Source organism: Anguilla anguilla, chromosome 3, assembly GCF_013347855.1.
Source record: "Anguilla anguilla isolate fAngAng1 chromosome 3, fAngAng1.pri, whole genome shotgun sequence".
NCBI lineage: Eukaryota > Metazoa > Chordata > Actinopteri > Anguilliformes > Anguillidae > Anguilla > Anguilla anguilla.
The window spans coordinates 64288049-64311834 of record NC_049203.1 but is presented as its reverse complement, the minus strand read 5'-3'; the positions used below and the strand labels follow the sequence as shown (position 1 = coordinate 64311834).

Genomic DNA, 23786 nt, shown 5'->3' with positions numbered 1-23786 from the left:
AGAGAAAAAGAGTAAGAAAGAGAGAGAGAGTTGACAGAGAGAGAGAGAGAGAGAAAGAGAAACACAATGCCAAATAAGGATTTGACCCTGGTAGATGTTCCATGTTGCCCGGGAGACCGGCGGGGTGCGGTACGTGAGCAGGGGGCTGCTGGGGAAGGCGGGCCTACCTGAGCACGCAGGTGTAGAAGCCGTTGTCCTGCAGCTCGGCGGAGCGGAACCAGATGGAGTCGTCCTCCTTGCTGAGCCGGTGCCCGGAGAAGATGATTGGCTCCTCGGAGTCGCCCTTGTTCTTGTACCAGATGAGCCGCAGCTTGGCGCTCTGGGCCATGGAGTAGTTGGTCCGGATGTAGCTGTAGAAGAGGGCGCACTTCACCCTGACCGGTTCGCCCGCCAGCACCCGGTACTTCTTCAGGTCCACCGACCAGTCGATGCAGCCGTCCACTGTGGGGAAGGGGGGGGACACATGGCACACGGCACACGCTTAGTAACCAGCGGCAGAGTGGGTGAGGAACTAAAGGGTCACGGGTTCGATTCCCGTGGAGGACACTTCCGTTGTGCCCTTGAGCAAGGTTCTTAACCTGCCTTGCTTCTGTATATAGCCAGCTGTATAAATGGATGCAGTTTAAATGCTGTGTAAGTCGCTCTGGATGAGAGCCATCTGCTAAATGCCTGTAATGTAGTGTACTGTAGCATAGCTTGTGCACGCGTGCCCTGGGTGTTTTCGTGGGGGCCCACGATGCGTGGGCGTAATGGAGTTAAAAGAATGGGCGTGGCTAGAGCCGGGGTCAGAGGTCAGTCAGCAGAAAGCTCCACCTGCCTCTCACACAGCAGGCTCATCTCTGCCTCCGCCTTCTCATTTAGACTGCTCATTTAGACTGCTCATTTGCACTGTTCTCATTTAGACTGCTCATTTGCACTGTCAAACTGACATTTTTATTTATTTATTTATTTATTTATTTATTTCTGAAGCTTCGACTACATTTCAAGTTCTGCTCAGCAATTTAAAGCAGCAGCTCACTGTAGTGTTTTTTTCAGGAGGTGAGCATGAACAAGTGGCCACCAAAAACCCTAATGGCAACTCTCTACCACTCACCACAGCATGACCTGTTTGACCAGAGACAAGGAGAAATGATAGCGTATAGCAACAGGAGTGAGAGCAGGAGCATTCCAGCACCATGATCACAATGCACCACACACGTGTGCTCCACACAAAAGTGTATTCAGCCTACGAAACAGGACAGGGCCCAGCGTAACCGAACATCACACAACACCGATTTTAGACTTAAACCCAGGGAACGTGTGTGTAGCGGGACTTGTGAAACTGCTCGTGAGAATTACCGTCTTTTGTGCACCTGGCACGTCAGGTATCGTAAGCACTATTACTGGGTTCACTTAAACAGAAGAACATTGATTTTATGTTTATCCCGATAACATAAAATCAATTTTAGTCATGTTACAATTTTAATTATAACATACATTGCTCCTAAGTTTCCAAAAAAGAACTGCCCTACGGTAGCTGTTCTCTGCGAGAATACACCACGTGCAGCGAGATGACCACTTTCAGGACGTTAAGTCAAGTAGTGACAATTCCAGCTGAGGGAGCAATCTGGCTCTAATTGGAAACTGTGCTCATGTCGAAACATCGGCACCCCCTATTTCTCACTCCCCTCTCATCCCCCCATGTGACCCATTTCAAATTGCATTCTGGGAAAACTGTACCGTTCTCCAGACGAGTCTCCCCTAACTGTCACGAAGGTGCAGTTGCCTTCAAAAGGAACGACGTGTCAAGCTCGCACCACGTTAAAAAAAAAAAAACTTTTGAACAAAAAATATTTTTCCAGCTTGTCTATTTTTATTACTTTCAACAAAAGCGTTTTGAGAAGAACACAATGCAAAGTGCAGTACGTGCAAAAGCGCCGCGCGCTAGGTTACTGAGCACTCACGAAAGTCTCTGACTGAAAAGTTTGCTGCTCTTTAACACCATTGCGGTTTTATGCTCGACATTCGAAATGTTTTTTTTTTAAACCAATTTCCAAATGGACAACTTTAGTGTTTTGAAACTATTTTTTTTTAAACTTTAAGCTGCGGATGTAAGGATTTAGCTTTGAATCAGCAACACAGCGGACCTGCTCTTAGCAGACATCTCAAGCAGTTTTCAACTATATTCAACCAGCAGTCCCACTGCAACGAAGAAAAAAAAAACCCCCACTGGTCTTTCACCCATCTTATAGAGAACTCATTGCCCTGAAGAAATCAGAATGCACATCAGCACGAACCATTATAATTTATGAGCAATTACAGAAGTGTGTGTATGTAGACTCCAAGTAATCTGTCTTTCTGCTCACTGTCTCATAAATAATTTTTACATTCAAAATCCGTCCTCCGTAATTTATGTAAAGGACTGCCACCGACGCCAATTTATAGTATGGATCTGTTATATACATTTATTCCGATCGTTTTGTCACGCGCGTTCCGATTTAATTCCTTGGTCATGACCGGTGGAAAAAAAAATTGACGACAGAGAAACGGGCATCCGTCAGACGCCAGGCGGAGGGAGAGGGCGGCGGCGGCGGCGGAGGGCGGAGGAGGTTGTGGTTGTGTGAAGGGATTGTGGGAGAGAGCTGACACGTGGCGGGACGTACGAGGCGGGGGCTCACGCTAATCCGCTCCGCAGGGTTACTGCGCCGCGGTTCGGACAAAAATGACCGCCGCCGAGCGCACGGGTCAGGATTTAAACGAAGAAGAGGCTGTGAGGCGGCCCCAGGGTCCTGCTCCACCGCGCTTTTCTGAATGGAACCGCTCATTCATTGGTTCTTGTGGCTGCCACGGCGACGGGGGGGGGTTGAAGCGGAGAGCCGCTAACTGCCGCGCGATGCGTCGTCCCTTTCAGGCGTCCTCGCGCGCACAGACGTGGACTCGACTTGAACCTTCGGAACGGAAGTTTCCGGAAGGACGAGAGCAGCCGGTTCGCGGTAAGGCCGTAAGTGCTCACGCAAAGCCGCGCACGGACCTGCCCTTCAACGCTGAGGGTAAACAAGCCGTGTTCCGGTGTCACCCTCGCACCCTTACCAGCTTCCCATTTCCTGGAAAAGAAATGGGCTTGGTGTGTCACCGCCTGCACCGAGTGCCCCCCCCCACCCCCCCAAGGCCCCCCAGTGCAGCCGATCACACACAGCTGTGATAATACGGAGATAACAGTGCCCAATGCTGGTCCTGGGGGAGCTTCTGTCCGCTGTATTTATTTTCCAGCTGACAACCTAAGCACTCTAATTACTAAACTAATTAGTGCCATAATTGGGCAAAATGTAACCACTCCTCTCAGTTTTTGAGATTATTACTAATTTATATAGTTGGGAAATCTGGACTGTGGCCATGCAATAGCAGTGCTGAGGTGGCCTGATATAGGTAGACACACACAAACATAGGCACGCATGCACGCACGCACGCACGCACGCATGCACACACACACCACTGGTCATAAATTAATATCTCTAAAATATTACTTTTAGTTCTTTGATTTTAACCGCCTTCAAATTCATTAATTAAAAAAAGAAAATGGTTAATAAACAGTACCATTTTCGAAGAAATGAATTAGCAATGACTCGTGAAGGCCAAACTAGTTAAGTAAAACAACAACGAGAAATAGACACGCACATACGCACACATGCACACTCACGCGCACACACACACACACACACGCATACATACACACACACACGCACGCGCGCACACACACACACACACACACGTGCATGCGCATACAGAGACACACGCACGCGCAGACAAACACACGCGCGCACACACACACACACACACACACACAGAACCACTGTAGCAGATAAGGTTCGGCTTTGCCGTTTCAGACCTCGCCGTCGCTGCTGAAATCCATTGTAGAATCCATTGTGGAGTCTGGCACCTGCTGCAATAATAATAGCTTGACCCAGCTTCTACACATCGGCCAAGTCTATCATGAGGCAGTATAGCAATTTCAGCCATGACAAGCTGAGAGAGGAGGGGGGGGAAAAAAAAAAGTCAATGTCAGAGCTATAGCCCACCAAATACTTTGTGCTGATGTGCAATTTCAGTCCCGGCTTGCATTTGATAGCTTGTTTATTATTTTCTGAGAAAGACTGAATGAATAGCTTTCGGTGGACATGTATCCTTACACAGGTATAAATGGAAGCAGAGGCGCGGCAGTTTCAATATGATTCCAGAAATGAGTTACACGGAGGCGCGGGCAAAACCAATCTTATCAGAGAGAAATAAATATGGAAATGCGAGGGGGGTAATGGTCCCCTCCGCGTGGCGGAGACACTTTATCAGCCGCACAACTTGTAGGGCATTTTAAATAAATCGACTTGACCACAAAAGCCCCTTCAGACCACAAAAAGGATTTGAATTTATTCGCCGTGTCACTCCGGTAAACAGTTGGTAAGGCGTATTTGATGGGGTATTAGGCCATTTTGTTTTTGACGTCTCCTGAATTTGAATCTGTTTAGAGAGCACGATATAAATCACGTCGAACCCTCTGATGCAATGGCAACTACTGGACCAACGGCGCCCTAAAGTATGTAATTTTATAACTAGGCAGCATTATTTTTCAGTGAAAACACTGAAAAGTGTCCCCAATTATAAATATTCTCCGTTAAATTGTGATTTCCCTGATGTATTATAGAAATAGCAGAATAAGAAGGATGACAGTGGGGAAAGTGTACCAATTAGGGAACCATGGGTTATATTCAGAGAAGCAAAGAACATCATTTTTATGTATAATATTTGTAAAAATGAAACAGATGAGGTTAGGACATACAGTTATGTTCATGGCGGTGCAGTGGGTAGCACTGTCGCCTCACAGAAAGAAGGTTCTGGGTTCAAATCCCGGCCTAGGGGAATTGACATGTTCATGGATCTCTGCATGCTCTCCCTGTGTCCGTGTGGGTTTCCTACCTAATAATAAGTAAATAAGCTCTCAAGCAAACACAGGTAGGAACCTCTGAGGTGTTCAGGTACTGCCACAGGGCTGGACATTCTTTGACTCTTACCAGACAATGAGTCTAGATGGGCTGTTCACATTATTATGTATCAATTATGTTTTTTTTAAAAAATATATGAAAGAATGCAGGACTGCTACAGCGGGATGGATGTACACGACTTGTGGCACCAGCTGAAACAGCTCTGCTCGTTGGGGGGGCGGTGGGGAAGGTCCATTCACAAACGCAGTCGCGGGATTGTCCGGCACTGTCGCCGGCCTGAAAGCGGCCAATCAACTCCGTTCCGTTCGGAATTTGAAACCCAATGCTTTTTTCTCAGCAGGAACTTTCATTGGCCAGCTGCTGCAATACAACAAGGCTAGGGCCCTGCCTGCCTGGTGACACAAAGACATCCTAGGGTAGGGTTTCCATGGCGCCAGCGGTGGAGAGAGGCAGCCATGTTTTGTGGCGAGGCCTCGACTGGCGCCTTTGAACAGAAGTTGTTTTTGTTACTACTGCACATAATTATTGGCACGCCACTGTTTAAAAGGTCCTCATCTTCATGATATCAATTTCCAAATGTAACCACACCGTAGCATACATTACATTACATTACATTACAGGCATTTAGCAGACACTCTTATCCAGAGCGACTTACACAACTTTTACACAGAATTTTACATTGTATCCATTTATACAGCTGGATATATACTGAAGCAATTCCGGTTAAGTACCTTGCTCAAGGGTACAACGGCAGTGTCCTTACCCGGGAATCGAACCTGCGACCTTTCGGTTAAAAGCCCAGTTCCTTACTCACTGTGCTACACTCCGTCACATATCAGCACAACACAACAGCATATGACACAATCCCTGAGGTGAAATTGTAACAAGGCTGGAGTGTTACGAAGAACAAATTTCACGATAGTAAATAACCAAACAACACGCTTTACACAGCAACAGCACAAGCACCATTTCAACTCCTCTTCCCGATCTCATACAGTACATATCCTAGTAGAAACAGAAAAAAAGGTTCTCATCGCAAGTTTCTAACATTTGTTCTCGTGATAGATTTATATATTGTAAGTAACAACACGCTGTTTTTCTTTATTGGATTAATTTCAAGGTGTACAGATTACCTTAAACAGGTCGCTGTGACACAATATCATATCGGACAACGCTACAGAGGGAACACACGCGGAGAAAAGCTAAATGAAGTCAGCAGCTGATTTCAGTGCATCGCTATTCCCGGCTGTATTAGCCTCCTGCTGTGCATTTGGGCTCTGTGGGCTCAGCACTGTGATGACAGTCTGGTTGCAGTAGATTTTCTGTTGGTTAACCAGCTGTTTCTTTAAAAAAAAAAAATTCTTTTTTTGGTCGAGACAGATGTACGAACCATACATATGCTCCTGTCAAAAAAAATGATTACAAGGAACATTTTCAAAGATGTTTTTTTTAATTTTTTTCTTTTGTCACGATAAGAGAGCTTAAGATTAATTTTCTTAAGGATTTTATTTCGAGCCTTCAAAAAAAAAAGAAAAAAAAGGAATAAAAATCTCCATAACACTTCAATGAAAGGGCAATTATGCATACTGAAAATATTTAATAACATTATTATATATCATTAAAAAGACATTGATACATAGGCATAATTAATGATTGTTACTTAATACATTATTATTAAGAAGCAGGTTGGGGGGTTGAAAATGAAAAATGTTACAATATGTTAAAATATGATTATATATAATATATATACTCAAATGCACTGATGTAATTCTCTGAGTCATTTCTCAGTCCTGAGCTTAATATCTTAAAAGAATTAATATAGAACTTATAAACTAATATTTATTCATGAAAAAGAAATGTCTATAATGTAGTTATGACTGTTTTATTAAGCATTAATAGGTGTGAAATATACTTGCATGCTATCATAGCATTTTTGTAAGACAGGAAAATAAATCTTTGTGTAGAGATGATGAAATCTATTTTCTCCACACCTGACTCGCACGCAGAGAAGCAATTAAAAGACCTAATCATGGACAATATGCAAGAATGAGACCTTGTGCAATGTCTGAATATGCGGTCTTCATGTGGTATATGTATCCATGTAACTTCACCATTGGCTGTACTGCTACTCGCTATTGTTAATACCTGTACCAGGGGTCCCATACCGTGGGTCTGATCTGAGGATGGGGTCACTTGAAATATTTTGGAAAAAAGTCATTTTTTTGTCTCTTTAAAATATGCAAATTTAGGGTACTACATGTCAAACATCACAACAACTCAACTGTAATAAAGCAATAAGGCACAAGAGGTTGTGGTATATTGGCAATGCAGTCACGGCTAAACAGTGTTGTTAGGCACAAGGTGCGTGTGCAGGTGGGGTGTTGGTGCTGTGCAAATTTCATGTAAATGAACAAACTTTCATTTGGGGTCGCATCAGAAAAAAAGTTTGGGAACGCCTGGCCTATACTGTCTATGCTGGGGTAAAATAGCTTTGTAACCCCAAGCAAGTTTCTGCGAACCCACAGTAAAGTATTATCAGATTTAATAACAGGCAGTGATTCTTAATTTAAGGACAGTTACCAGCTAGTTAAATGCCTCGGGCTATAATCTGTCAAACCACAATGATTATTTGCTCTGATAGAACCCTCATCATCCCCTCAATCCTCCCTATTACTAGTCAGTCTGTAACTATTGATACCGGGCAGGCCAGTGGAGGGCGGGCTTCATGTCTATATCTGGGCTCCTTCCAAGATCTCTTCCCATTGGCCTTTTTTTTCTCACCACAGTTTAAGTGTTTTTTTTCTTCCCACTGGGGAGTTTTTTACCTCACTTTTTTACAGGGGTTTCAAGCTCAATCTTTCCCAATTTTCATATTAGCAATATTTCTTCGTGACAGTGTCTCTGTAAAACGGGCTATACAAATAAAACTGAATCGAATTGAAAGATCAAATAACTTTCTTCTCGTTTTTTTATTTATTTCCACAGGTTTCACCCTTTTATTGTTGAATCCGCACGCCACTTTTATTGCCGAAACACTTCACCACACGTGCGGATCATCCTCAATCAAAGCCAGACCTCAGAAGGGAAAGCTGCCCTCCGTCGTTTCGGAGAAACAAAGATCTGCTCCTGCTTTCCCTGAAAAGCCTTGTCACAAATCGATGTAACACCTGACTGTTACTCCCCCCCCCCCCCCCCCCCCCCCGGCCCCGCCCCCTCCTGCCCCCAACCCCCTATTAAAAGCGGTCTGGCCATCATGTGATGTACACTGTACTAACTCCCCTGTGTTGTGTGAATGTCAAGATTTAGGAGGTCGGGAGGTTTAAAAAAAAAAAAAAGCAACACGATTTTCAAAGTCATAGTCCGTGGAAATAAAAAGCACTTTCCCTTATAGTTGCGTTTGGACAAAAAAAAAAAAAACTGAAAAAACAGCAGCACAGGTGCCCAGATGAGTTTACCTTTCAGCTCTCAGTTAAGTGGCCTACTGTTCAGAACCCAAGCGCAAAAAAAACCGGTCACAGGAACACAATCAGCCACAAAATGACATTGAAATTAGCCAGGCACTCACATCATGTAAAAAAACACACGCATTTCAAAGTGCTCCGTAATGAGAAACGATGACTTTCATTTCACTTTCGCTTGAAATAAATTACCCATTCATTTACATCGATAATCAGGAAAGAATGTACGAAAATTACAGCGAGGACAGAAGGGACTCCGCTTTCTACGCCGCGTGTTTGTTCGAACCCAGAAGTCCATTTTCGGGGGGGGGGCGTAAGGAACGCATAACCGTTCACTCTGCTTTCACGGGAGAAAAAGGGTTTCTAAATCACCATGCAGGACAAAACCGAGATGAATGTCTCTATAAATGGCGGCTTAGGACCGTCTAATTCAAAGCACTGTCGTAATCAAGCGCTCACAAAGGACGGTAATTGCCTGGAGTCGATCTCTGTTGACAGAAATAGATTGGCATTGTGTTCCACAATACTTTCATTCCGCCAGGCACCGCTCCCGTAAGAACTTCACATGAGCGCCACCAGAGAGAGAGAAACCCACATTTTCCCGCCATTTTTTTTTTTACCCCACTGTGGTGCTGCTCCTCATACAGATCTCTCTGGTTGCTGTCTGTTTAACGTGTATCACGCTGTAATGTGCTGGGTGAGGACGGCTTCACGATTACTTTTGCAATAATGAGCAGCGTACGGATTGCTTTATGCTTGGCCATGCTGTAATCTGCTTAGCGCAGACTGCTTCGCTATTGGCTATGCTGTAACTTGCTGTGTAGGGACTGCGTCATGATTGGTCATGCTGTAATCTGTAACGCGTAGACCACTGCAGAAATTGGTTATGCTGTAATGTGTTGTTTATGGGCTGTTATGATTGATTATGCTGTAATGTGCGGTGTAAGGACTGCGTTACAATTGGTTATGCTGTAATATGCTGTTTATAGACTGCATTATGATTAATTATGCTGTATGCTGTTCATGGATTACTTTATGATTGGCTATGCAGTAAAGTACTGTGTAAGAACTTACTTTATGATTGGCCATGGCATAAGGTACATTATAAGGATCACTGTATTAGGCCATATGAGGACATACAGAATAATGATGAGAATGGACCATTTAGCCAGGCAAGACATGTTGTTTATCTAGAGTCCAGATTAGAAAGCATACTATACACACTGCATCGTTTTCAGGCGGCAACATCAAGACCAAAAGCTACAAATTCTTTCTTTCAGTATTCATGTTCTTATTCACAAATAAACACTGAGCTTGCCTTTAAAACATTGCCTGAAACATTCACCACGTCTAATTCACCATGCAGTGTCACGTCAGCGTGGATATACTGTAGCAATAGTCTACCGGCAGCTTGTCACCAAAAATAAATATTTCAGGACCGTGTGATAGGGAGAAGTAGGTAAATAAGGAAGAACCAGAACCAGTGCTCTGTCCTTCAGAAGCGTTTATACTGAATTTCCCTCTCCAGACAGCCAGAAGTTTCTGTTGTCTTGGCCCACATCACAACTCACTATAGAAATAAAACAGAAGCACTATTAGAGAGCAGAGGCAACATCAACTTTTCTTGAGTAAATATAGACTCTTGCCGGGCTCATACCCTGTCTACCAAATGCAGGTTCGCTCCCAGAAGAAAATAACTAGCTGGTGGCTTGAGCAGTCTTGGAGACCAGGTTTGGATGGGGTACCTAATCTGATGTGAACGAATGAGACTGAACACTTTCTAGGTCCAACTCCACTGCCAAAGGAACATGCTTCGCCAGTCAGTCACATCTATAGTTATATATAATATAGTTATATATTCATAGCGTTAGTAATTTTCCTAATAATAAATCCAGCCACATTAATTTGAGACCCCCAAATCCTGTCAATTCTGCATCTAAATTCACTAGGAGTAATTCACTTCAAATGGCATCTCAACATTTTACAAAAACAATAATATATATATATACTTATCCAGTTAAATGTCACCCTGTTTGACAGCTGTTGATGTGTGATCAAAAACATGAGCGTTTTAAGATCCCTGTCTGAAATACTGCATAAATGCAAACCACAATGGGAAATTAATAACACGGCTAACGGGTGGTATTCTCAAATCCAGATCAATGAAACAAGTGCTGAGGGGGCGGGGGGGGGGGGGGGGGGTTCAGCCCGATTCTGCTGCTCTTCCAGCACGGTTAGGGCCTCCTCAGTCCACAGACGACAGCGCCGCCCCCTCCTCCCCCCTCCCCCCCCCCCCCACCTCAGTCCATCACCCCCGGTGGAACTCCATCCATCCATCCTGTGTTCAGTGGGATTGGATCCCATTTGTCACAGCGCTGGTGGAGTGTGCAGTTATAGACGGTGGAATTTGTCAGTTTTTCGGGGGCCCGGCATGTTCCTGTGGGCCCCTCGCCCCCCCCAAAAAACCCCCTTGGCCCCCCCCCCCCCCCTCCCCCCACCCCCACCCACGTGCGGCTGGCTCTGTGCCAGCCTGGCTCCTGGGCCGCGCGCAGGTTGCTTTATTTCGCCTGTCATTAATAAAGAGAAGTGGCCCCTGCACCTGTCCGCTGACAGGCTCCCGGCGAGACCGGGGCCCACGAGGAGGAGGAGGAGGAGGAGGAGGAGGAGGAGGAGCAGCCGGACACTCGCGGGCCGCTTAATGAACTGCCTCAGACTGCGCGGCGGCGTCGCTCCGGATCGCCTGCCATTTCCTTTCCCCCTCGCTGATGTTTCCCCTCCTCGCCGCGCCTCACAGCCGGAGTGACATTTACTGCTGACAGCCAATCAACACGCCGGAAAGGCAAGCAGAGGACCCAGAGGAATCGCCTGCGATCGGACCCTTTTTTTTTCTCAACACTTTTTTTTTTTTTTTTTACACTTTGCTCACCCGACCAAGTCCTTCTTCTCAGCCGGACGCATTTGCAGTGGCTTATTATTTACTGGGATGTGACACAGGCCTTTGAAGCGGTGTGTCCCTCTATGTGACACAACCAGACGTATTTGCCCGGAAATCAAGAATAAACTCTGAAACAGTAGCGATGAAAACACTTTTTTTTTAAATAGTTCACTTGACTGCAAAATAAGCATCGCATTTTACAGGAAGCGCTAACTTAGTTAAAAAAATGCTTAACGCAAGCTAAAAACCACCCCGTGAATCAATATTATACATCATGGCAATGCGAACATCTTAATCTCGCCGAAATCCTTCTGACACGATGTCGATAAACGAACCATTTGAAAGATAACAAGGGATTAATGTTTGTTCCCACTCAGTCGCCTCCCCTGGCACTTCACTGACGTCACTGGACGGTTGCACAAGATTAACTTCCAGGAGGTTTAAATGTGTCACCGGCAAACGAGAGAGACTCACATTAAATGGCAGTTACGCGAGTTACGCTGGACACGCCACAAGGTGCCAACACACAGTCGATACGCCAGTTTATTTATGGGGCGCGTTCGAAGGTTCCACGACCAAACTGCCGTCCGGCAAAATCTCCGCTGCCTCTTAAAGTTCTTGGTTCTTCGACATTACCAAAACCTCAAGAAAACCAGCTCCTGTTAATCCGCCCGTACCGATAATACAGTAAAACAGATCGACATGATAAATCCTTTGAATATTTGGCAGGCAAAAAAAATTAAAATAATAATGATAATAATGTTTAAAATGGCAGCAGCGCAGAGCACTCTTGCGATGCCAGGAATCACGACCGGTGATATTGAAATAGAAGCTGCCGGACTTTGGCAGACGGCGCTTCTGCCAGTCACCCGTTGTTTTTAATCTACAGCGCACACGCACGCCAAGGTCTTCCAAACGCGGCGAATTAGTCACGCGGCTCTGAACTTCACTCGGATCCAGGGGTTGCGCTGTGTGTCCGCGCCGTGGTTTTTTTTAAATTTGGGAACCCCCAGAGGCAAAAGAATCACTGAGAGCATTTGGCAATGGCGGGCGGAGGCCGGTGTCACCTTGCTACCTGCTGCTTCAGCCTCCGCGCCCTCAAACCGACTCTTCAAACACCACCTGCCAATGGCAGTCAGGTAATGTCACGCAGTTATATTCCAGACACGGGCGAATTCAAGGCTGTACCCAATAGAGATTTTTTTTCTTTTTTTCTTTTTCGTCCTTTAAACATTACAGCCCAGAGAGGTATGCTTAAGAGTTCAGCTTATAATCACATAAAAGAATATAAATGTGCTTAGCTTTGATACATTTTTGAACAATAAAGGCAAAATGAGGATAACAGTCGAATTGACATTCATATAGCTTAGCTTTTCCCAGCTCTACGTTTACAGCTACGTTTTTACTAGTGTTTACCTTTCAACAAGCCCAGTAAAAGCGTCTACAGAATATTATGTGTGAGCATATACCGGGGCAAGTACTCACTGTGCCTTTATCATATGCGATAAAAGATACTTCGATAAATGCATCAGTAAAACTTCTCCACAATTTTCTCCCCCAACGGTAGCGCATATTAACCATCAATCTTACGTAAGCGCGTTCGCCGTTGGCCCGCTACGCTCCAGAGGCACAGAGAGCTCCGGCGCTCTCATTAGCGAGCCCATCCCCTCCTGAGATGTGTGACTTTGTTTGGGAAGTGGAGCCCAGAGCAGGTGCCTGTGCCAGGGACCCTCAGAAAGGGCTCTTTCATAGGCCGCCAGCCCTCGTAACTCAAGGGCGGTTTAACAGAGTTTAACTGATCCCCCTCAGGGGCGTCGGTCCCCGCTCCGCACGCTCCCGTCTCACTCGAACGCGCCCCGACGTCTTTACCGCTAACCGGCTTACCCTGACCCACCGAGAACCACCGAGAACTACTGAGAAGCACCGAGAACCACTGAGAACCACTGAGAACCACCGAGAACCACCGAGAACCACCGAGAACCACTGAGAACCACCGAGAACCACCGAGAACCACCGAGACCCACCGAGACCCACCGAGACCCACGAGAACCACCGAGAACCACCGAGAACCAAGCAGACAGAGACAGCGAGGCTGGTCCGGGTGTATTGTGATTCCAAACAACGACGTACATTACGAGACACTTCCACTAAAAAAAAACAAAAAAAACAACTTGTGTAAATCGATGGGTATATTTCACTCTGCCCAGACTTTTAGGATTTTAAATGTCACATCAAATCAAATTGGGGAGAAAAAAAAAACAGATTTTCTCACTTCTCTATTTACTTGAAAACAATTCTGTCTCGCAGAGCCGAAGCAATTATGTGCCGTTTTTAGAAAATGTCAGAGACCAAAACACGATCGCTTATGCTTTCGTCTTCATTTTCTGCAGCGCATTCGGGAATTTATGAAATTTTACTTTTCTGAAACCCTCAATAAAATTGTTCACAGAGAAGAAAAAAAAAAAATAATAATGAGAAATAAAGCAATATTCTCAGCGCATACCTGTTAGGCCGTGCAGCTGAAAAAAAGAGAGACTTTCTGCTCATTATACACGGTCGCGAAGAAAGAGCGTAGCATCGCAGTGAGGGGAGAGGGAGAGAGAGAGAGAGGGAGAGGGAGAGAGAGAGAGAGGGAGAGTGAGAGAGAGAGAGAGAGAGAGAGAGAGAGAGAGAGAGAGAGAGAGAGAGAGAGAGGGAGAGAGAGAGAGAGAGAGAGAGAGAGAGAGAGGGAGAGAGAGAGAGAGGGAGAGAGAGAGAGGGAGAGAGAGAGAGAGAGAGAGAGAGAGGCCTTCAGACGAAATTAGAACTTGGCAACGGGCGCGCGGAACGAGCACTCAGTCACACTCGCGCCACTCCGGCCCGGACTCCGCGATAAATCAGAGCGTCCCCTCGTCTTTTTTTTTTAAACGCCGCGCGGCCGCCGCTTCTTCTCCAAGTTATTATCCGTCCGGATTTTTTCCTCCTCCGACGACGCCGTGTTTCACACCCTTTAATTTTTCACAGCTAAGCGCAATTATGCGTCCGTTTAAAGCGGCGACAGTCGCGATGCGAAGCCCTGCACCTGTTCCACTTCCTCTCTGCAAGCTAATGAGGGAACGAGCTGGCCTAATTACAGAATCTCCCCGGAGGACGCCCTGGAGTGTACACTGATCAAAACAAATAAGACACTCCTGTTTTCTGTTTGCATAATAATCATATATATATATATATATATACGCACACAGTATGTACTGATCACATTTTTTACATATGGTGGAGGTATACATGTATTTTGAATAAAATATTTTTATATTTTAACAATATATTTAGTTACATTATAACTAAAAACAGCCTTTTCCTTCAAAAATGAGACTTTGCTGAGATGTGCTGGACCTGTTTTTTTGTTTTTTTTTGATGAAATCTGATGAAATCGCCTCCTGCATGTGCTTCCTGTGTGGAGTGAACCCGGAGGCAGTGGCGTATGAATTCCATAATCCCACACCGAGGGATGGAAGCGGCGTATGAGCACGCGATAAATAAATAAGAAAATCACAGCGGAGAGACAGTGAGGCCTTGCCTGCACCGCGTGCCATTATTACCTGAGGCAATTACCAAAGGTGTCGGGGACACGGCGAACTGACAGGGCTGGGCCAGGGTGCCAGGAGTTAGGAGCCCTGCTGGTTTTACCAAGAGGAGGGAGGACTGAGCGTGTCACTGTGATGACATTCTCAGAGAGAGAGAGAGAGGGGGGGGGGGGGGAGAGAGGGAAGCAGAGAGGGAGAGAGAAGGAGAGACAGAAAGAGAAAGAGAGAGAGAGAAAGAGATAGGGACAGAGAGAGAGGGGGTGTGAGAGAGAGAGGGAGCGAGAGAGGGGGAGGCAGAGAGGGACAGTGAAGGAGAGACAGAAAAAGAGAGGGACACAGATAAGAGGGAGAGAAAGGGACAGAGAGAGAGCGAGGGGGGGAGAGGGACACAGAGAGAGGGAGAGAAAAGGAGAGAGAGAGGGGAGAGAGAAGGAATGAGGGAAAGAGAAAGAGAGTGAGATGGGGAGATGAGCTATAACAGAGGCTGTGAGAGAAAGCCAGAGGCAGACAAGAGGGGATGAGTAATTCAGAGAGAGAGAGAGAAAAAAATGAGAGGTAAACTGGGAGAAAGACACACAGTGAAATAGGCAGAGACAGGGAGAGGAAAAGAGACTGTTGGGACTGCTGACATTTCTGTTATTGTTAATGCCTTTGGAAATATATTCAAACACGTCACACCGATAAAGCACATTAAACCGAACCGGGAGACAGATGAAAGGAGATACACACACACACACACACACACGCACTGAGGGGGAGAGAGAGAACAGGCGGAAAAGAGAGAACGACACACAGGCAGAGAGAGACGGAGGGAGACAGAGAGAGAGAGAGAAGGGGAAGAATAAAGGAAAGGGTTGAGGGACAGAGGGATGCGGAGAGAAAGAGGCACACATAGAGATGGGGGGGGGGGGGGATCTCACAGACCCGCGCTGAACGGAAACAGATGCTACAGCCCGGCCCCCCATCCATACCCCCCCCCCCCCCCCCCAGCGGACCCCCGAAACCTCTCTACCCCCCTGCTGCATGCGTGACAGCCACCCGGGAGCGAGAGGACCCAGGCGCGCCTCCGCTAACAGCATTACCGCGCTGACAGGCCTGACAGGGGGGGACAGATTCGCTGGGCTCCCGGAGTCTATCTGAACTTCACATTACAATCTCACAGAGCCAGACCCGAAGCAGGCTGCACAGTCACATGCAGCTCCCAGCAGCACGGACGTACTGTGTCCGCGCTTGGCTCAAGTTCTACTTTTTTTCCTCTGCGTTCACTGAGTCCAAAAAGTGACCGCGATATTCACCGTGCTGAATCACGCCACGCTGCGTTGGGAGGGGTACAGCGACCGGCCCTCGTCGACCGACCGCGACCGCGCCCGCTACTCCACCCGGGGTCGGACCGGCTTAGCGCTTAGCGACGCGCAACGCAACGCAGGCGGAACAACGCCACCTTCCATTTCAGATGGAATCTCCACGTCACGCCACCATCAGATAACCCCCTTTTACTTTCCTCTTCGGCTGCAAACAGCCAGCCATGGAGCGTCCGGGGGGAAGGGGGGGAGGAGGAGGGAGAAGGGAGAACGGGAGGCCGCAAAACGTTTTGTCAGCAGGCAGATAAGGCCCCGCTCACTCCCCGTCTGTCATTCATTCACCACCAGAGGAAGATTTCGTTCGCTGTCATGGAAATCCCCCCCCACCCATAAAGACTCCCCGTTATCAGACCACGGGAATTTTATCGGTGGTGTGTCTCCACGGCGGCCCATTTGCCAAGCCGGGAAAAAGCACTTCCTGCAGGACAAAAAATACAAAAAAAAAAAAACTGGCAAGGTTGGAGCAAGGTGACCCTCCCCCTCTGGAGTGGGTCAGGATCAGAGGCAGACATGCGGCGGACCGCTGGCCGCTCGACGGGAAGAGCGGCCTGGCGTTTGAAGTGCCGTTAGAGGCGCGGGGATACGCATGCTGACAGGGCAGCGCCGAAAAGAGGAAGAGAGGCACGCCCGGGGGGGGGTCAGCTGCCCCTCCCGCTCACAGTCCCGCTAACGTTCCCGCTAACGCTCCCGCTGCTCTCGCGGGACAAAAGGCGGCAGAGGCTGCATCCTGTGCAGCTGGAGGGCCCCGCACTCTGGCCAACACCTGGCGATAGAATTACCGCCGGTCCCCAAACCCGGCCCCCGAGCCCTGGATAAACCACTCCCCCTTCGCCCTCAAACAGGAAGTGGTGACGTTCGTAAGGAAGAAACCTTTTCGATCTCTTGACGAGTAATTTCTGGATTTACGGAGGACGCTGCAAGGATTTTTTTTTACAAGAATTTTGGGCACTTCAAAATTGTTGTAAAAACGATCCCAGAAGACCTTTTACAATTAACCTACTGATTTTAAAAGGTTTTCAGATTTTACAGCTCAGTATGTTTCCTGTTTCTGATAATGTGTTGCCTAAAATGAAGACACATACAAAACAGTTATGAAAATGTCAGGTCCTTCTGTGTCTTGTTCGGCTCTTACATTCTTGTATATATATCTTTTAAAAATATATTGCCAGGAATATCATAACTCAAAATCCAGCTCAAGATTGGAACACGTCGCACTGCACTGCACTCCCCAGCCCCCCCCTTCCCGCTCCCCGCCCCCCTCTGCAGCGGCGCGTGATGCCGTGCTGGTTCCATGAGGCCGCGGTGAGATCTGTGGCACGCCCACCGAGACTGGCACAGGCGGGCGTGCCACACGCTGGACGCTGGGGAACCAGGCTCTACAACAACATCCATCTTGACTGGCACCTGGTCGCAGGGAGACTGGCGCACAGACAGGGGGACCGGGACGGTAATGGGCTCTGTGGGTCTCTGGGACTGCAGGCAGGAGGGGAACAGCACGGGGGAGGGGTGGGGGGGGGGGGGGGGGCAGACCTAATGCACAGTGTGCAAATACACGCACCCCCTCCTCCCCCTCTCCCCCTCCCTCCTCTCCTAAGTCTATGGCTTGTGAAACAATGCATGAAAATGTCCTGTAGGGGATTTTAAAAAGTGACACTTTTCTCTCAATCAAGTTCTGCATTATTTATGCCATTTCTCTAGCGTCACATTGCCACTGCGGCCTGATGTTAGGTAGCGCTCCACATGGGTACACACAAAAGGGTCACGCCACCAGGAGTGGCTGAACACTGGAATGGTTGTCAGGAATGTCCAGACTAGGGGTGTGCAGAGAAATCATTATCTGTAACTATTTGTATCTGTAAAAAAAAAAACCTGGACTGGAAGAAAAAAAAGCCTGGACTGGATGAAAAAAAAACTGGACTGGATGAAAAAAAAACTGGACTGAAAAAAAAAAAAAAACCTGGACTGGATGAAAAAAAAAACCTGGACTGGATGAAAAAAAAAACTGGACTGGAAGAAAAAAAAAACCTGGACTGGATGAAAAAAAACTGGACTGGAAGAAAAAAAAACCTGGACTGGAAGAAAAAAAAAAACCTGGACTGGATGAAAAAAAAACTGGACTGGAAGAAATGAAAACCTGGACTGGAAAAAAAAACCTGGATTGGAAGAAAAAAAATGGACTGGAAAAAAAAAAAACTGGATTGGAAGAAAAAAAAAACTTTTTAAATGGTGTGGTCGCGCAGTGTAGACAACGTCTTTCTAAGACCCTCTGAAACGGGTTTTGAATGCCAGCTAGCTTTATGAGAGGTTCGCCGTCACTAGGCAGCTGCTATGTGCCGGAGTTCCAGATACTCTCTCTCTGCCCGTGTAACGTTAGATAGAGGCTATGAGACCTCGACATGAAGCTGACTTTTTCCCCCCCGAATCCGAATAATAATGAGCAACTTCGGGTAGAAGAAATGTCTGTTTCCATCGAATACAGTATTCGGATTCGCATACATCCCTAGTCCAGACGAACCAGAGGACCGGTGTACCCTAAAGCAACACGATCGTACAAGACTGAAACACTGGGTTTTTGAAACGACAGGATGCCCATGAGTCTGGCTGTGACATGGGACAGCAGTTGCACATCAAAGAAACCACTGGTGATACTTGTTTTTCTATATTTATTCTAATTTCTAACATTCTGTTTAAAATTACTGCGCGTAATACCTAGCTATATCAGACATAGATATATTTCATTTATAGTACAAAATGCACAAAGGTTCACATGTTGATTTTAAATGGGGATTACCCAGCCTGTACATGGACACCAATGAACACAGATTTAAGCCGGATCGCATGCCGTACGATCACTTAAGCTTGCGCATTCCCGAGTTTACAGCCTAGCGAAAAGGTAGCGAACTGGCTGAGTGCCTGCAATAATGTACCTTTTTCCCTCTGCATAGCTTACAGTACCTCACATCCATAATTTATATCAAATATTCATAATTCTAATGTCTTTCAAGCCACCGTGGAGCAGTGCTTACTGAGGCATTAACCGACTCCTTGACCCACTTGCAAGACTTTATCAAGCCATTCATTTTGCAAAGCTTGCCTTGAAAGATGAAAAAAATAAAACCTGCTAAGAAAACTCAATTATCAGCGTTGTCTTCTTAACAGTTGATCTACACTAATGCCCATAACATCAATAGATCTACTGATGTTATGGGTGACATTTTATAAAAATGTTCACAGCACTTGTGCGTTCAGCCACAGCACTGCGTCTACATGATTACTGCACTGCAGTCTTTATGGATTGTATGAAAAGTAACAGATAGCAACTTAAAAAAAAAAAATAAATAAAAAAAACGGACAGAGAACCAATCTCAGCAGCGGGAAGCCGCGCGTTCGCGGGGGAAATGTTCGGGTCCCCGCTGAGTTTTGCTCTCCTTTCTCTACCTTTCTCCGCGAAACAAACCCCCCTCAAAAGAACGGGCTCAAGGTCGGACGCCGGTGGTACCGTAGGCTACAATTTGGAGCATGTCTTTAAAACCCCAAATATTTCTTATGAGCCCGCAGTCTCCCCGGAGCGCCCGGTCCGACTGCTCGCTCTCTCTCTCTCTCTCTCTCTCCTCGCTCTGTTTCGTCCTTCTGGCTTTCCGCTGGTGAGAAACGTAACATTAGGGGCCAATTAATGACAGAGAATGTCAGAGCAGTGGAGCCGTTTCCTCTCTCTCTCTCTCTCTCTCTCGATCTCCCTTCCCTCCCTCTCTTTCTCTCTCTTTCTCAACCCCCCCCCCCTCTCTCTCTCATGCTCTCCCCTCCCTCTCTTTGTCTTTCTCTCTCTCTTTCATTCTCTCTCCATCTCTCTCTCTCTCACACACACACACGCACACACACCTGCACAGTGCACACACACACACGCACGCACACACACACTCTCTCTCTCTCTCTCTCTTCCTGCTGTTAGGAATGAGGCTCTACCACTAACACCCCTCTCACAGGGGAAATCTCAAGCCTCAAGCCCGGCTGTAAAGCGTGTCCTCACGGCTGAGTCCTTGGACCCGCTCTGCACGGTGGGCGTCGCCCGCTACCGGCGCAAAAACACCGCGACGAGGAGGCCGCGTCCTCACAATAGCCAGACCGCCGTTCCACCGGGAACGTTTCGAAGTCAGCGCTTTGTGTTTTTAGGCTTCCGACAGTCCCGGTTTTCAGCTAAAAAAAAAGGTTGGGATTGCCGAGTGACTCTCTCAAATAAGTGTCAGTCGGCAGGCTATAGAAACGTGGTACCAGCCTCCCCTATATTTGCGTGAACTTCTTTGGGACCATTACAGAAAAGGGCCGTCAGGATGGAACCCAGTCCAACTTCTGAATGCCTAATTAGATGCTCCACTGCCCCAATCTATAAGATTGGAGAAGATTTGATTTTTGTGTGAACTAAATGCTGCAGTGGGGGGCTATGGCAGTTTTTCATCCTGTTGAAAGGCAGAATTTTGTCAGGCGGCAGTGCAGTGTTATGGATAAGGAGCGGTCTTGTAACCTAAAGGTCACAGGTTGGATTCCCATGTTGGACACTGTCATTGTACCCTTGAGCAAGGTACTTAACCTGCTTTGCTTCAGATCCAGCTGTATGAATGGATGCAATGTAAATGCTGTGTAAAAAAGTTGCGAAAGTCGGTCTGGATAAGAGCGTCTGCTAAATGCCTGTAATATGTTTACTCAGGAAGAACTACATACCTCTAGGGTTTCACTACACTGTGTGCTTTGTACTGTAAATAAACATGTGTGCCCACAGATACACACATCCCCACACACCAATTCCTCTCCCTAAATTAAGCCCCCTCTGTATGTGTATACAATTAATGCTTCACAAACAGAAGGCCGTGCAATGTAGGACATCCCTTGTGCCTTCATGAAATCAATGGTATAATCCTTAGATACCTTTTCTATATCTTATTTATAGTATGCGTACCCATCAGGGTGCACTGAGTATTGAATCTTGACTGACTGCAAACAACCCATTAAGAGTGATGCAAGAGGTAAGCATTTTGCCGAAGAGTTTGACAAAGCAAAGTTCCCCTTAACGTTGCAGTATTGTTCAAACATGATAGCAGTTTGTAATGTGTGTTCCTACCCTATTTTATTTCTCAAGACACTTGTAAATAGGAGGCTGTATGGGACGGCTGTTGACTACCTGACATGAGGATCTGATCCGATCAGTAGGAAATTATTGCCAGACAATGATGCTTGATTTGTTTAATGAACTTCAGAGGGGGGAATTGCATAATATTTCCAGTGGGTATGATAACTGGTTATTGTGAGAGATCATATTGATACTTAAAGACACTTAGGTTGAGTATTCATTTACATACATTTGCAGTGGTCAGCACTATGCTGAAGTTTAATTATGATAATAGTCTCAGTTTAGAAATGACGTGTGTGTGTGTGTGTGTGTACACAGGCATGCATGTGTGTGTAGAGTCCTTGAAGTAGATTACAGTACATATGAAAATCTTAAATAATATATACTGAAATTACGCAGAGATAAACTGTAGAATTACCAGAGCAATGATAATTAATTCATAAATCCACCTCTAAAGATTGTTGTAGTGTCTTTTCCAAGAGAGAAATCTGAAATACAAAGTCAAGTATTTGACAAAAATACCACAAGTGTCCTATTTAACAGATGGAAGAGTTCCATTTGACAGTGCCCATGTAATCCTATCATGAGTAGCACTCACACTAGTGTTATTATTGCAAAGTTCATTCAGCCAGGAGTTCTTGAATTCACTTCTTTGTGGCTCCCAGCAGCTCCAGTGTATTCAAGGATGAGGAGTGGAGTGGGATGAGGAATGGGTAAAAATAACAAAGGCCGGTCCCCCCCACCCCCGCCCCCCCCCCTCCAACTCCTGAGTCAAGCGCTGACATATGTCTCCATTACGCGTGACAGCAACGACACCCACACCGCAGTGACTAGCGTCGCGGAGAGAGAGAGAGAGAGAGAGAGAGAGAGAGAGGCTGAAGCCTGCGTTTAGCCAGGCCTTGACACTCCAAATCTCCAGTCAGTTTACAGTAAATGGACTGGCCAGCGTCCCCCCCTCTCCTCCCCCACCACCCCCTACTCCACTCCCCCACCACCCCCGCCCAGCCCTCCCCCCCCCCCCCCCCCCCCACACCTCTGTGGAGAGCGTAGGAGGAGGGACGGGAGAGGAGCGGTCAAGGCGTTAAACGTGGTTACCGTGGCGTTTCAGCAGTCGAGGCTCGCGAGCGCGCACTCCGCGCAGAACGCGTACGCGTAAAACGAGAAACAACCCACTTGCGCGCGCAGGCTAATCATGCGTGAGCACGCGTGTGTGAGCAGGCTGAACGTGCGTGAGCACGCGTGTGTGCGTTTGCATGTTTGCGTACGAGCGCGTTAGTGCATACGTGTGCTCCTGAACGCCGGTGTTAAAGGCTGTCGCGCGTACGCGTCGACACGTCGCTGCATTATCGCCACGTTCGCCGATGCGCGGGAACAGACGCTAAGTATTCTGGGCCGGGTGGAGGTTTCCTGGGGAGCGTTTGTGACGCTGTACGCAGAAGGAAATGAAAGTTTGAATATCGAGCTGAAAGGAAATGAGAGGGAATAGACGGGGCGTCACACGCACGGCAAAAAAAAAAAGAAAGAAGGTTGCCGGGAGCGACCGGGCGGAGCGGAGGCACGCTTGGTTCGGGACGGGGGGCTTCCGTGGACCACGCGCTAATGACCTGTGGTACTGAGCGTACGGGGTGCAGGGCGACCCGAAAAACAGGGCTACGGCCCCCAGGGGCCACCGCGGCCCCCCCGAAAACGGAGAGCAGGCCGAGGACAGCGATTCGACCCCGACCCCCGGGAGACACACCTGTGAGGCGGGCAAAAAAAAGTTACCCCAGACCTGAGTTCTGAAAACACATTTCAGTAAAAGCAAGACGACTCGCTCGGTCATCGCATACGCCATTTAAGAGGAGCGCTGTTTCGTAGGTAAAAAAATCCCAGCGCGCCGAACCGAGAGGCCGTTACAATGTGAATTATTTACCTCCAGCTTCCCATCACCGCGGCACTTTTTATTATTATTTTTTTGTGACACTACTGGAAAATGATTGCTGCTTTTTCTGCACACGGCAAATCAAACCGTTATTTTTTGGCAAGTACGGTTCAGGGTTCAGGAGAGATCAGTCTCCGTAGCAGGAGGTTATTAAAAATCCTTCAAGTAAAACACGGTTTCCTTTCATGTAAACTGGGTCAACAATGGCATTTTATATGAGCCTAGCCCTCAACCCCCCCCCCCCATTAATTGAGAGCAAGAGATGCCTAGGGCATTCCTCAAGCTATTACTTGTCATAGTGTACAATGGCTACAAGCTGAAAAATGACAAAATGACATCCATAATGCAGTACCTTCTACCTCAAGTCAAATCTATACTAAGAAACTGCATGTGGCAAGAATTAGTTCAGTCACATCTGAACTTTAATTAGTATGTATCCTGAACAGCATAGGC

At 47.0% G+C, this 23786-nt stretch overlaps 1 protein-coding gene across 4 annotated transcripts in view; it reads right to left on the bottom strand.

The window, feature by feature from the left end:
* The window catches only part of il1rapl2 (interleukin 1 receptor accessory protein-like 2), a 323388-nt gene that overhangs the window by 105375 nt on the left and 194227 nt on the right, over nt 1-23786 (bottom strand). For 3 of the 4 annotated variants that reach the window (XM_035407898.1, XM_035407900.1, XM_035407899.1), the window contains one exon: nt 168-441. In XM_035407898.1, the coding sequence (XP_035263789.1) occupies nt 168-441 (274 nt within the window). Of the gene's footprint in view, nt 1-167; nt 442-13869; nt 13920-23786 lie in introns of those variants that run through there. The other variant, XM_035407901.1, reaches the window with a different exon arrangement.